The sequence below is a fragment of the Camelina sativa genome, chromosome 6 (genome assembly GCF_030686135.1).
Source record: "Camelina sativa cultivar CO46 ecotype springtype chromosome 6, ASM3068613v1".
In the NCBI taxonomy this organism is placed as follows: Eukaryota; Viridiplantae; Streptophyta; class Magnoliopsida; order Brassicales; family Brassicaceae; genus Camelina; species Camelina sativa.
This window is the reverse complement of record NC_141885.1, coordinates 13235977-13250780: the sequence shown is the minus strand read 5'-3', so window position 1 is coordinate 13250780 and position 14804 is coordinate 13235977. Positions and strand designations below refer to the sequence as shown.

General features: G+C 33.2%; 2 protein-coding genes across 2 annotated transcripts; one reads left to right on the top strand and one right to left on the bottom strand.

The window, feature by feature from the left end:
- Nucleotides 1-1665, top strand: LOC104790751 (xyloglucan endotransglucosylase/hydrolase protein 31). The gene is made up of 4 exons (XM_010516532.3): nt 1-341; nt 698-798; nt 895-1112; nt 1199-1665. Exons 1-4 carry the CDS (start codon nt 140-142, stop codon nt 1557-1559), a joined length of 882 nt encoding a protein of 293 aa, XP_010514834.1. The 5' UTR covers nt 1-139; the 3' UTR covers nt 1560-1665.
- A 3009-nt stretch (nt 1666-4674) lies between these two features.
- On the bottom strand, nt 4675-9686 carry LOC147942520 (uncharacterized). The gene is made up of 3 exons (XM_087456096.1): nt 9672-9686; nt 5010-5558; nt 4675-4890 (listed from the first exon to the last, which is right to left on the bottom strand). Exons 1-3 carry the CDS (start codon nt 9684-9686, stop codon nt 4675-4677), a joined length of 780 nt encoding a protein of 259 aa, XP_087312222.1.
- Between the last annotated feature and the right edge of the window lie 5118 nt (nt 9687-14804).

The following is a 14804-nucleotide window of genomic DNA, read 5'->3' as shown; positions in this document are numbered from 1 at the left end:
GCACATCTCTCTATTTATACTCACCTGTGTCTTCTCACTTTTCTTCATTCATTCCATACATATTTGTCTCTCTTTAATGTATTTATTCTCCCTTTTGTAGTAATAACCACTCAAAAGGGATTTTTACTTCACTCTCAATATGGCTTTGTCTCTTATCCTTCTAGCTCTCTTAGTGTTATGCCCTAGTAGTTGTCACAGCCAGCGTTCTCCTTCGCCAGGATACTACCCGAGTTCCCGAGTACCGACTTCACCTTTTGATCGTGAATTTCGAACTCTATGGGGCTCTCAACACCAACGTCGAGAGCAAGACGTTGTTACTCTTTGGCTCGACAAATCCACTGGTCTGTTCCTTTTTTTTTTTTTCAACATATTTTGTGGACTCAATTCGATGGTCCATGTTAGAAAATGCACTAAAAGATTATTTTTATTCATTTGGAATTAATACATTCTTAAAAAATTAATAAATGTAATTGTTGATTAGAATCATATTAGGTAAGCGACGATTTGGTTGTTTCGTTGTCAACCCTCACTCACTCAAGTTTCTAGTGTTATTTTATACACCGCACGACTTGTAGGACTGTGTCGGTAGCTTATATTTATTATTTATTATTTTTTAATTTCTAATTATGTTCTTTTAATTATACTCATAATGGTTTTTTTTTTCGTATATTCATATGTACGTATTAAATATGAACAGGGAGTGGGTTCAAGTCTATTCGTCCATACCGGTCGGGCTACTTTGGTGCTTCCATTAAGCTCCACCCAGGCTTCACGGCTGGAGTTGATACGTCCCTCTACGTAAGCATATATGATCGAACTATAATTAAATAACCCTTCTAATAAATTTGTAGTTAGTTCAAGCGTTATTAAAATGACAACTTTTTCGACTTCTAGCTCTCGAACAACCAAGAGCATCCTGGAGACCACGATGAGGTCGATATCGAGTTTCTAGGGACGACGCCAGGGAAACCTTATTCTCTTCAAACAAATGTATTCGCTAGAGGAAGTGGCGACCGAAATGTCATTGGGAGAGAAATGAAATTTACCTTGTGGTTCGACCCTACTAAAGATTTTCACCATTACGCAATTTTGTGGAACCCTAACCAAATTGTGTAAGTCAAGAATTTTTATATTAATTACTCCATTTTGTAAGTTGTTTGATATTCTAAATTGGATTATTTTTTTCAAATATAAACAGATTCTTCGTAGATGATGTACCGATACGTACATATAATAGAAAGAATGAAGCTACGTTCCCCACAAGACCGATGTGGGTTTACGGATCGATATGGGATGCATCAGATTGGGCCACGGAAAATGGAAGGATCAAAGCTGACTATCGATACCAACCATTTGTGGCTAAGTACAAAAACTTTAAGCTAGCCGGATGCACAGCCGATAGCAGTAGCTCATGCAGACCGCCATCGCCTGCACCATTCCGCAACCAAGGGTTGAGCCGGCAGCAAATGGCAGCAATGACATGGGCACAGAGGAACTTCTTGGTCTATAACTATTGCCATGACCCGAAAAGAGACCATACCCAAACACCAGAATGTTAAACACAAACAAACAAAAGAAAGGTTTTAATAATTTTACTTCGCATTACCAAACATACAATTTCAATTAATAATAATTGGAGGTCTTGTGACGGGTCCACACTGGAAACTAGATTGAAGCAGTTGAGCGTCCGGTCCTCTACGATTTGTGATTAAAAAGAAAGGGTTTTGTTTTTTCAAATACTTTGTAATGTTCCATTTGGTATTCTTCTAATAATTGTGGCTATATTGTGTGATCATATTAATATATATGGTACTGTATTGTTGTGTGAACCAAAAAAAAAAAATTGTCTTTTCGACAGTGGCTTGAGTTATTTGTTTGATTTATATATTTTCTCCCAATCAACGATTAATCAGGAGATTAGTGGTTGATTTGGCTTAGTGGTCAGATACTTAAAGAGTTCAAGTCACCACAATAGCCTAGTGTATCTGAAATATGAATTTTGGCAGATATGAAAACTATATATATATATTTACAAATAATCCTGGCTGCCCGAAACAATGATGGACCATTGTACTTTCATTATGGATCATTAAATAAGCGGTTATAGCAGATATTATTGAACACAAACAAAAAATAATCAACGGTGCGAAAATGTTGAAAATCCTATAGACATGTCGATCGATTTAGTTGTTAAAACAAAGATATAAGAGGGATCATTCAACAATAAATCAAGAATCTAGAAGGGAAAGATTAATGGTGCATGAGGGAGGATGAGGATAATGATGATGATGATGACCACTTTTCCCAACGTCGAAAGAGATGCTAGTGAAAGAGTGAAGACGACACTGAACAGTGTGGACCCAAAATCTAATTCTCGAAGATTTCATTACCCTCTTGGGTTAAAAATATAATGAAAGAAATATATTTTTTCATAACTATTATTGTCTTATTTCAAAGTGTTGTTATCCTCTTTGGCCTTTTGTGTGTGTATTTCGGTTGTCGACATCATCTTTGATAAAGAGACGTCCCTACAATTTATTTTTATTTGTTACATATTAACGGAATATGATGTGTTTATAACTGAAATTGACTCTTAAAAAAAATAAAAATAAGAATGAGAACTAGAGTTGGTTGATATTGTAAAAGTGCCTTTAATTGAATATGATATATTGATAATATTATTTATGTGGCATTTTTTCTTTTATCGGAGTTGGATTCTATTAGATCATGTTATTTTGCATAGTAGAAATTAGGCTAATGATTTAATTTTGTCGATTGGAAGAGAAAAAAGAAGTCAATATTCTATACAATGTAAAATATAGATAAATCTAAATTTGTCCTATATTTAAAATGTGTATATAATTATTTTGGTGTAGTATATTTTTTTTTAACTATCTATGTCAATCTTCTCCAATCATTCAATTGCAAGAAATTTACAGATTTTCTATTGGTTTCTTTTTGTTGCTACTAGGTGCTTCCCCATTCAACGCGTGGTTGTGGTGTAGTTGACACTTTCTTGTTTTTTTTGTTCTTTTTCATTTTCTCTTTTGTGTTATTTCGTTTTAATTAGGCATATACGGTCTTCGCAGTCACTTGTATTTATACACTATATGTTTATACCATTTCGTTTAGATGTGTACAATTGTGGTGTTTATTTTTATGAATTATGAGGATGTTGTTTCTTGCTTTTGAGGATCCAATCTAATCATTGACTAATATTGTTCCCAATACATTTATTGTATTTTACATTTTCTAATTAACTGCTTATGTAAACCCTTCATACATTGATGTTGCAATAATAAGTTATTTTTTAAAAACAATTATACGGATGTTTGTATGCCCATGTTTTGGTCTAATATCAGTAAGATCGTTTCTGTTTTTCTTTAGTTGGCTTTGAAACCAATTTTGAGTTAAACAAATAATGGTTCGAATTATGGTGTTAATAAGTAATATAAATTCTTATGTATATATATTGTATATATGTGACTATAAGTTTAGCTAACTAAAAAATTCTGTAATATTTAAATATAATCTTGAACATATATATATATATATATATATATATATATATTTTATTTGTGGAAGGAACATATGGAATTATTCGATAGAAGTTATTTTTGAGTTAAATGACCTTTTATGCCTTTTAAAGTGAGTTAAATATTAATAAATTTTTATATATGTCTTGATTTTCTTAAAAAGGAATACCAAGTGTTTCCTTCCAAATTTGAATTGACATAGTATTTTAGTTTTCTTATATGATTTTATGAACTTCAATGTAAAAGTTTTTCAAAGTAATAAGTACGTCACACTGATTGAATTATAAAATTTGGAGAAATGTTTATTTCGATTAATCATCTGCTCTTTTAAATATATTAAATAAGTATGTTGTTGTTCTTACAAATATGACAACATATATTATAGTTTAACCATGGAGTTAAGTAATAGAAATGGAACTTGTGATTGCAAGACAAAATGCTTATATATATTATGTTACACATTTATCGTTTAAAAATGAATAGGAACATCTAATTCTCAAATAAAATTGATTTTTTTGTTAAAACTAACATATGTGAAATTAAATTTAACTATGCAAATTTAAAAAATAAATATGAATAGATTAGAGAGGCAAGAAATATAAAAGAAATATTTTATTATTATATAAATAAAAATAAACTTGAAAACAATGTTAAATATAGATAATACTTTCTAAATTATAATATAGAATCAAACTCTTACAAGTTACAACACATATGAGATATAACAATATTTGATATTGGTGGGAGAGGAGGAGAGAATGATTACTATAATTTTACATGAGAAATATATTAATTTAGCCAACCAAAATATGAATATAAGTGTAGCCAACCAAAATAATTCAATAAATATTAAAATTTAACAAAAAATATTTTCTCTTGAAAGATAAATAAGTTAGTAGGAGGAATGAATTAATGTAAAATTATTGGATAGGATTTACATTTGAGTTAAATGGAGTTACATGTCTTTTTTTTTTTTTTTGACAACAAAATACGATCAGCTCAAACGAGCCAATTTAAAGGAAAGTCATTCACATAGGTAATGTGATGCGACTCCAATCTAGCTCGACGCGCCAGCTTGTCCGCACTACAATTCTGTGAACGGAGGATAAGGACTACAGAGAATGATAGGAATTCTTCCTTATCTTCTTTCAATCACGTCCAAATAATTCTTGAAGGCAGGCCACTCGGGAGGCGAAGACACCATCTTCACCATGTCAGAACAGTCCGTGAGAAAAACAACATTTTCATTACCTGCACCAATCATACACCGCATTGCCCAAATGAGGGCTTCCATTTCTGCACGAAGGGGTGACAAGCTAAGACGAGAATTTGATGCACCATAGTGGGAAATTCCCTTTCAGGGGAAATGCAATGCCATCCACTACCGATAAACTGGTCAGTCTCCTTCCAAGATCCATCCACAAAACATCAGTATTTGGATCCAAACCTAGCAGTCTCAACCATAGTATTAACCGTAGGACCAAGAATCGGTCGAGAGCCGCCCAGAGGCGAGACTCCCAGAGCATCCTCCTGCGCCGCAAACCAGAACTTTGCTTCCTCTTCCGCTATCTGTAAGATCGCTAATGGATTGGAATCCAAGTTGCTAAAAACTTTATCATTTCTGGCCTTCCAGATATACAAAAGAATCCAGGGGAATATATCAACCGAGGGATTCTGTTGGAATCTCCAAAATAGCCAATCCATATTTGCATAAACCGACTCTGATGGAAAACAACTCGGGGATGTCAGAAATGAGGAAAGACCCCAAACCTGCCGAGCTGGAGGACATAAGAAAAGGACATGATTGATTGTCTCTTCCGTCCCTCCACAAAGTGCACACTCTAGATCATAGCCCAACCCACGTTGCCGAAGGGTAGCTGTTGTCGCGACACAACCCGTGATCGCTTGCCACAAAAAATGTCGAATTTTTGGTAGACACCGAAGCTGCCATACAAAAGCCTGAAGAGGAACAATATCTGGACCACAAACAGGAACAACAGTTTCCGGTTTCCGCCGCAAAGCCTGATACCCCGATTTGACAGTGTACAGTCCAGATTTGGTCAGATGCCAACCCAATCTATCCGGTGTGGGAAAATTACTAAGGGGTGATACTAGAATTTTTGTGTCTCCTAGTATGTTCAATTAACCTTATGTGTTGTAGTACTTAAGGTGTCAATCCAAATGGGAAACTTACTATCACTCAAGATGCAATCAAGATTTCACAAGTCAAGCCAATTCAAAGAGGGTGTTTTTGTCTAACAATCCTAGAATAATCAGAATGCAAAACGGAAATGTGTTCTAGGACTAGGAACGAGAATGTATGACAGGAAGCAAAAATGAATGAAAACAGAAAACGAGTCTAAGCATGAACTAAAAGGCAAGACGCGAAACAGTCTCAGGAATGTAATAAAAATCAGGAAGAAAGAGGTCATAAGGATGGGAGTAATTGATGTCGGTGAGGTCTCCTAATCTACAGACTGTTTAACATGCCACAAGCAATCTATCCCTAGACAACGAACATCACAACTTAGCTAATCCAATCTCTTGGTAAAAGCTACTCAGACTCAACCCCTTCCATACCTAGCTCTCGCTAGAGAAACATGGTTGAGCATGCATGACATACAAGTTCGTTCATGTCAACAAACATCCTAGACAACTAATCTCTTAGGCTAGGAACGTAAGTCTCTGGCACTAGTTGGTCAGACATTTCATCAAACACCTTTTAGGTGTGGAAATGTCTCGAACCTAGTTCCAATTGATCAGAGAGAAACTAGCATTTCTAACACTAGTCCAGAAGGGAATCATAAAATCAAAGCTTAAACACTCTGCATCCTAAGATCCTCCACCTAATCTAACCCATCCTCAAGGACTACTACACTACTCAGATCCGAAAATCATTATCCAATACAAACACAGAAAACATTGAACCAAGCATAATAAGATAGATAAAAATGAGAAGAACAACTTTTGAGAAGGTATCAAGTACAAAAACTGAATAAACTCAGAGATGTCGGATTACAAGTCTGAGAACGTTTTTAGGTGGCTCGGTTAACCATAAGAACAAAAACGAAAATGAGATAAAAGATAAGATGTCCTAAACCAGGACTTAACAAAATGTATATATAGTAAAAACGTGTGAATCCCTAAAACTTAAAACGACAAGATAGAGCGTCGGTTCGGGAGTCTCCTGAAGCGTGTCAGACGGAGCGTCTTCCTGGCATGCGTGATTTTGTCCGTGTGCTTCCAGTGGCTCGATTGGTGTGAGTAGGAGTGGGTCGAGCCGTGCGAGTGAAAATGGCTCGAGCATGGTCGGTGAAAGTGGTTCGAGCTGGGTGTATACGCATCTACTAAAACGATGATAACTCTTGAACCACAACTCCGATTGGCTTGAAATAAACGGCATTGGAAAGATGACTCAATTCTCTACAACTTTGATGAAGATGTCAAAAGCTGAATCCATAGACCGGTGGTTCGAGTGATGGCTCGATTGAGTGGTCCGACTGGTGCCCTGAGAGTGGCTCGATTGCGTAGGTCGAGAGTGGCTCGATTGTGGAGGTTGAGAGTGGCTCGATTGTGTGCGTCTCCGACGTCTCCTAAACACCTGAAATACTTCGAAATGCACAATGCATGCAAGGATGATGCAAAAATTTCCTAAACATGCAAAGTGTATAAAAGAGGTTCTAAAATGATGCAAAATGACTAGTCATCCTAGCTAAATGTATGACAAATGCATGCTAAGGAGATGCAAAATATAGACATATCAACTCCCCAAAACTTATTCTTTGCTTGCCCTTAAGCAAACAATCAAGAACAAAGTATGGAAGAGAGGTGTGAAGATGGGGTCTCAGAACCTAAAACATGCTGGATAGAGTAGTTAGAATCAAGGTCCTTGTTTTTAGTTCTATGATGCATGGTGAAAGAACTTTAATTCTTTAATCTACACATGCAATCCTATCAATCATTCCCTTTAACATTCATTAACAGAGAACTGTGAATCAAGCTAAGCAATGTCATTGAACTCATTTGGCTAAGGCGAAAGGTCAGAGACATAGATGGTCTCCTTCTCCAGTGGTTTTATCAATACAGAACAAGGTTTTAATCGCCATAAACGAAGGTAAAATAAATAATTTGACTTTTGTAAGTAAGCTCCACATCAATCAACCGATTAGATTCAAATAAAATAGAAACATCATAATTATTATTAGATTCAAACCAAGGGGAGTTACATGTCTTTAATTATAAATAAATATTTTAATTTTTTATAACCTAAAATAAAAGGAATACCAAGTGGCTGAATCAAAATTCACATGATTTGGTTGTTTGTTGATATAAACTCAACATTTACAGATAATATTTCAAAATAAAAAAATATTACTTTTGAAGTGACAAACTAAATTAATTTTCTTATAAAATTATATGAATTCTTCAATCTCAATAATTTTTAAAACCCCAAGGATAACTTATATTTTTTTGGTTTTTTTTTATTTTTCCCTCATCAATTTAATTTATAGTGCTAGATTTCATACTAATGGTTTCATCTTTAGAGAATTTAGTTAAATGGTATTTTTAAAATTATATTTTATTTTTATATTTAAGTTCCAGTTGAATATGATTTCTTTTTTGGATCATTTTTTATTTTGATTAAAGACACAAAAAACAATTGTTTAATTATGTTCTTTTTGTTTTCAAAAACCTCAAATCATAACAAAAAATATATATTATATTGATCTTTGCAGATTTATCAATTGGACCACAAAACAAAATAGTCTTTATAAATGGATAAATGGATAATTATATTGATCTTGAAATATTATATTGATCTTTATAAATTATTAAAAATGATACGTGAATATGTGAGATAACCAGAGACATAATAGATAATTAGATATGGATCATTTCAACTTCATGATTTTATTGTGTGGTGAATATTGTAAGAAAGTATGAAAATAATGATTTATAAGATGTTAATAAAAAATAGAAAATGGAGATAAACCTTTTAAAATATTAAATATATATATAAGATATACATATCATACAAACTTTAAAACTAAGCTTTTACAATGATATTTGATTTGATTTTTTATAACCCATACAACAACAATAACAAAAAAAATACAAAAAAAAAAAGAGAGATTTGAGAGTAGTGGAAGAAGATGAGAGAATGAAAGAGTGATAGACTAAATAAGATAATGAGTATTTATAGGAAGAGAAATTATGAAAAATCACCTTTAAAAAAATGAGAGTTACAATTCTAATTTATTGTTTTGTTTTAATACAATTGATTAATACAACTTAGTGGAGAAATAAAGTTAATGCATAATTTATAGGGGAACTTTATATGATTTTAGTTTTATATTATGTGAGTTAAATATAAAAATTAATTGTTTTTAAATTTATGTTTTAATATAAATATATTTTTTGTTAAAATTGCATTGCCAAGTGAACCGATAAAGAGAGAGTGAAACCTTACTTTTATATATATGATTCTATATTTACATTTGTGTACCAATTATTTGTGATATTTATGTTAATCGTCATCCGATCATAATATAAAGCTCAGATTCATTAATTTTTGTTTCTCTACAATAGTAATTTCAAAATAAAACCTCTAAATCTGATTTAAAAGTATTCATAGTGATAATTAAACTAATCCTGTTGAAAGTATATGATTTCACAGTGAACATGGAAACGGTCACAGTAACATAAAACCAAAATTTGTTCGATATAGAATTAGAACTCATAATGGTTACTTCCTAACGAAGAAAATTCTAGGGAGTTGGGATCGGAACAAAACATGGTAGATGATGTCTTTCACATAACCGCTCTAACCATTCTAGCACTTTTCAGCTTTAATTGTATAACAACTAAAAGTTAGAACGGTTTATCTTTCTGACCAAAAGAGAAAATACTATGATTGCTGGGCCGTATGTGTGGGTTTTGTAAGTGTTGGGCTTAGGTCCGTTACTTGTGTATGATGGTTTGAGACTGAGTTTTTATCTCAAAAGTTCCTAAATCTAATTTGGAAATCTCAAAACTCCCTTTTCCAAAAACAATTTCTTTTAGAATTATTTTTAATTCAAAAAATATTCTATTACTTTCCTACCCTAACAAAAACAGAATTATTACATTTATTACCAGGGTGTTATCCATTATACCCAATATCTATTAGATCTAACCCACAAACATAAAATAATTATAACTTTTAAAAAAAAATCTAAAAACAAATAATTATAAAAAAAAAATTCTCATCGTTATCGTCTCATCCATTCTTTCTCAAATTGCTATCTCAAAACTGAATTCATGAAATTTGAGAAACTAGATATTATGTTATTTTGTTCGATCGGTAAGGAAGATTTGTCCAAAAAACAAGCTTTGGAATTATAATTTGTGAATTCTGGGTTTATGTTCTTATTTGAATTTCTGGGTAGTAATACTAGTATAACTAGGTAAAACTACTGTGATTTTGAAATATTAGTAAAACTTGGTAATACTTTGTTTTATGTTTATTGCAAGATTTCAACGATAACTATTCTCTAACTCCTCGACAATGGCTAAAACAAGGTGGAAAAAAGGGGAAGAAGATTTCTCCAAGTTCAGAGGTAGAAGATTCGCAAGCCCAAACAAACGAAGAGGTAGAAGGAGGAGAGAGCGAGTGATATCCGGAACCAAATAGGGAGGAAAAAGGAAGAGAGGGCGAGCGATCGCCAAATCCAATTCGGGAAAAAGAAATGGCAACAATGAACAAGCGGTCTATGAAACCACTTCAAGAAGAAGAGAAGGGGATAAGGACTAGTGAAGTACGAACTCAAGAACCAACTCAGGAAGAATTACAAGGCAAACTCGGGAATCAGGTCATTCATTTTGGTTAGAGCTTCGTGATTTGCTTCTTTGAACTTAGAACATTATGGATTGCGTTAAAAGATGATTGGAAATTGCAAACGTCACGATGAAGAGAGATCGGTGGCAAATACATGTAGAATCTCACTCTGAGTGATTTTGCAAACGAAGGGCTCATCGTTTCTTACTACAGGAAAAACTAAGGAAATAAGTCTGTAAATTCTGGGTTTATGTTCGTATTTGAATTTCTGGGTAGTAAAATAGTATAACTTGGTAAAACTAGTGTATTGTCATTTAAAATTGGGTTGTAATACCAGTTTTACAAGTTTTTTTACTTATTTATAGCATTAATCTACAATATTCAACTTCTTTTGGGAAAAAAAATCAAATTTTGTAGAATCAAAATCTTAGAACTAGATAAAACTCATTTGTTTTGGTTAAAGAAAAATTCATAATTTGTTTGTTTTGGATCTCATTCAAATTGAATTTCTGGGTTATAGTAATACTGGTATATATAGGTATATCTAGTATGTTTTTGTAATACTGATAAAACTAGATAAAAGTAGTCAAAATTTATTTGTAATTAACCATTTGTTGCAGAGACAAAAGAAAAATCACACGTACAGCTGACAAAAATAAAAATAAAATCAAAATAAAAGTATGAGATGTTTTGCCACGTGTGCAATATTTTTGTTCACACTTAGTGTTCACACATAGTTATAACAAGTATAATAGTTGTACCGCAATTGCAAATAGTTCTACTTTTAAGGTTTTTCCATTTAATTAGTTTTACCTACTCTTAAAATTATATTTTTTAGTTTTACTGTTGATTAAAGTCTATTAACATATAATTATGAGTTTGTTATGCTTTCATATGTTTAAAACCTACAATTGTATAACTTTGTCATCCTAACTTGGTTATTATTTACAAAGTGACTTTAAAAGTATAAGGAAACACTTGTTTAGGTTCTTTCATAACAACCCAAAATTCATATATTTTTAAAAGTTTCATTCTTAGTAAACATTTAAACATTACTTTTAACGTTTACTAGTACACACATTCTTATATTTTCTTTAAAAACTATTTTATGGATGTTTAATTTTTAATACTAGTTTTACCATTTTTATATTAGTTAAGCATGTTTTACTCTGTTATGACATAATAAATATACACATCAAGTGAAAGAAAAATTAAACATTACTAGATTTTAAAATCTAAGCTTATTGCATATCCTTGTATATAACATCAACAAAGTTATATCAATCACATATGTCTTGAACATTATACTATAAATGCGATTTTCACACTTAAAATGCATGTTGAAGTTCTCTCTCATTGTATCCTGCCAAAACAATTCCAAAAAAGACTTAATTATTAGTACTACTAATTTTATTGGTTGTACTACATTAATCAGTAATATACCAGTTTTACTAGTTATACTATATTTACTAGTATTACCAGTTTTACCCAGTCACGATAATTGAAAATCGAATGGTTTGGTATTCCAATCTCTACATTTCACTGCGATTCAACAGTAAAATTCATTTCTTATCAACTAAATAGCTCAATCGACCCATAACCCATAGTAAAACACCCAATTTGCTAAGTATCTCAAGCAAAATCTAATATGTATTTTCAAAATTCAAAACCTAATCTTATTCAATCAAGAATTTATTCTTATGTTGAAGAACACACCTATATTTTGAAGGAGAACTTGAACCCGAAAAAGATGAAAAACAGCAGGGATGGAGAGCTCCGACGAAAAAACAGCGGCAGTGGAGAGCTCCGGCGAAGGATGACGGTGAATGAGGAAAGAGAAGAGATCGTGATTGATTTTTTTTTTAGAAATTAAAATTAAAACAAAAAAGAAAAAGAAAGGAAGGGTATTTTCGTCTGAACATATTTCATTAAATGAGAAAGGGGTATGAAGAATATAAAGGGAGATAAGAGATTTCTAAAAACTTTTAAGGGGCTTACGAGATGATTACTCATGATGGTTTACGTAACCCTAGTCTTGTGTATTATAACTTTAAAGTTGTGTGTATATAAACGATGATATGAGCATGAATAAAGAGGCAAGTTAGTTTGGTATTCAATTCTACATTGTATCAGAGCTTAAAATCCAAATTTCTAAACATTTTTTTCTAAAAATCATTCTTCTTTCTTGTTTCAAGTTGTCGCTTTTGATCAATAGTTTTGATCCTTGTTTCTCTAGTTGAGAATGTTTTGGTGTTTAACGATGTCTGCTGAAGAATCTAAGACAGCTGCTTCGTCTCTTGTCTCGAAACCAACGGTGGCGGTGTCACCCTATCTGTTGTCCAGCTCAGACAATCTGGGCACAACTATCTCCTCTGTTATTTTGGATGGAGATAACTACAACGAGTGGTCTGAAGAGATGCTCAACCTTCTTTAGGCAAAACGAAAGATTGGGTTCATCAACTGAGCGATTGCATAGCCTCCTCTCGGTGATCCTGACTACGACAACTGGAAAAGCGTTAACTCATTGATTGTCGGCTGGATTCGTTCGTCGATTATGGCAAAGGTTAAGTCCACTGTCGTTGGCAATGAAGTTCGTGTTCATCAGATTAAGGCTCAACCTGCCTCGTGTCGGCAAGATGGGCAGAGTGTCTTGGATTATTACGGTAAACTGTGTAATTTGTGGGATGAGTTGCGTAATCTCCGTTGGCAATCAGAGTTCAGATGAAGGAGTTATTCATTTTACAAATCAGGTGAACTCATGGCTAAGCGATTTGGACCTACGAGCATTAAAACGGAGGATTCCAACCAAGTCAGAAGGATTCAAGCTATGAAGTAAACTGTTCTAGAATCTTGATTCATTTCCAAACTATGGAGAATTGGGATCACATTGAGATGAGTCCATATGTGAAAGATATGGATATTTCAAGTCAGTGGATATCTCTCAGTCCCAATTTCACGTCTAAGTCAAAGATCATATTACACATACCCACTCAGCAACAATTGAGACACAAAACTACTTGGAGGATGTCAATAGATCTCTTAGGTTTCCAATAAGCTCAGAAACAGAAGATTTGGCCCAAGGAATACAATGATACACTTCATTTGCCAAAGGAGACCACTCTAATTCTTCACATGAAGAGTTTTAGGTCCAATTGGTTTAAGTGCTTCCAGAATTATGTTTGGCAACCATGAGGTGTTTCTACTAAGCCCAAGGGGAAGAAATGGTACAGCCCATGTTGTTTCTCAGCAGAAAGTTGGATCAAAGAAGTCAAAGAGAGAAAAGATCAATGAAACACATAATGGGTCAATTCAAGAGCTTATGGCCAAAGAAAACATGGGAAAATATATTTGGGATGATATCTATCAAATCCAGTCCACTTTGAGCCAAAACAAGCCCAAAAGCCCAAAATAATCACTTTCTTTTGTGGTCAAAGAGGAGTGACGAAAATGGAGTTCAACTCACCTTGGGAAGGATCTTGGAAGGCAAACTTCAAGAGTCGGGTCTTCATTCAACTTAATATCTTTAATGTCTTTTTAGTTTCAAGAAATACTTGGCTTTGTGACCAAGTTTTCTATCTCTTTATAACACATGTAATCTCATTTGAGAAATCAATCAATCAAGAAATCTTTTATCTTTTATTTGAGAGTAGTAAACTCCTTTGAGAGTGGTAAACTCCTTTTTTCCTTTTGGAACTTGTTCTTTCTCCTTGGTGGGTTCCATCAAAGAGTTCTCTTTGGTGGGTTACATCAAAGAGTTTTCCTTGGTGGGTTACATCAAAGAGTTTTTGGTATATCAAGTGATTCCACAACACTTGATGTTGTCATTCCTTAGCTGAGGGTTGAAGAGTCGTTATAAGAGAGTCTAGAGCACAAGAATTTTCGGGATTCGTCTCACGCCTTGTCATCTGTCTCCGCAAAGCTTTTATCTGAAGTTCCACCGCCTTGCTTTGTTTGGTTTGTTTTAAGAGAGTTTGTGGCATAAGGATTTTCGAGTTTATCTCACGCCTTATCATCCAGCTTCGCAAGCCTTCGAAGTTCTAGGATTATCAGTCTACGTACATTAGAACGTCGATTACTTGGGAGAATCACATCAGAACTGCATTGTGGAATGTTTGTTTGTATAAGTATATATGCTGCAGGTAATCATTCATCATAATAGGATTGGATGAAATATTTTGTAATAATTATGTAAGTGAAGAAAAGAAATGGAAAATTTAACTACAATAAATGATGGTTTTCGATACAAATGTTTGGCGTAGCACGATTGTTTCAAAAGACCCAAAAAAAGAGAGAAAAAAAAAATCCTAATTAACAACATATAAAGGATGTGTGAGTTTTAACTTCAGATTACGTGAATTAAATAAAAAAACTGTTCTTATATACTGTCCAAGTTTGTACCGGATTACGTGAATTTCTTGAGACAAAAACGTGAAATGTAGGCGGGAAAGAAA

Bases quoted from the DNA above. Each gene is read 5' to 3' on its own strand.
- LOC104790751 (XM_010516532.3), top strand. From the start codon at position 140: ATGGCTTTGTCTCTTATCCTTCTAGCTCTCTTAGTGTTATGCCCTAGT. The intron at 342-697 runs GTCTGTTCCTTT...AAATATGAACAG, and splicing joins TTGGCTCGACAAATCCACTG to GGAGTGGGTTCAAGTCTATT. The intron at 1,113-1,198 runs GTAAGTCAAGAA...AAATATAAACAG, and splicing joins TGGAACCCTAACCAAATTGT to ATTCTTCGTAGATGATGTAC.
- LOC147942520 (XM_087456096.1), bottom strand. The intron at 4,891-5,009 runs GTTAATACTATG...TTCCCCTGAAAG, and splicing joins GACCGATTCTTGGTCCTACG to GGAATTTCCCACTATGGTGC.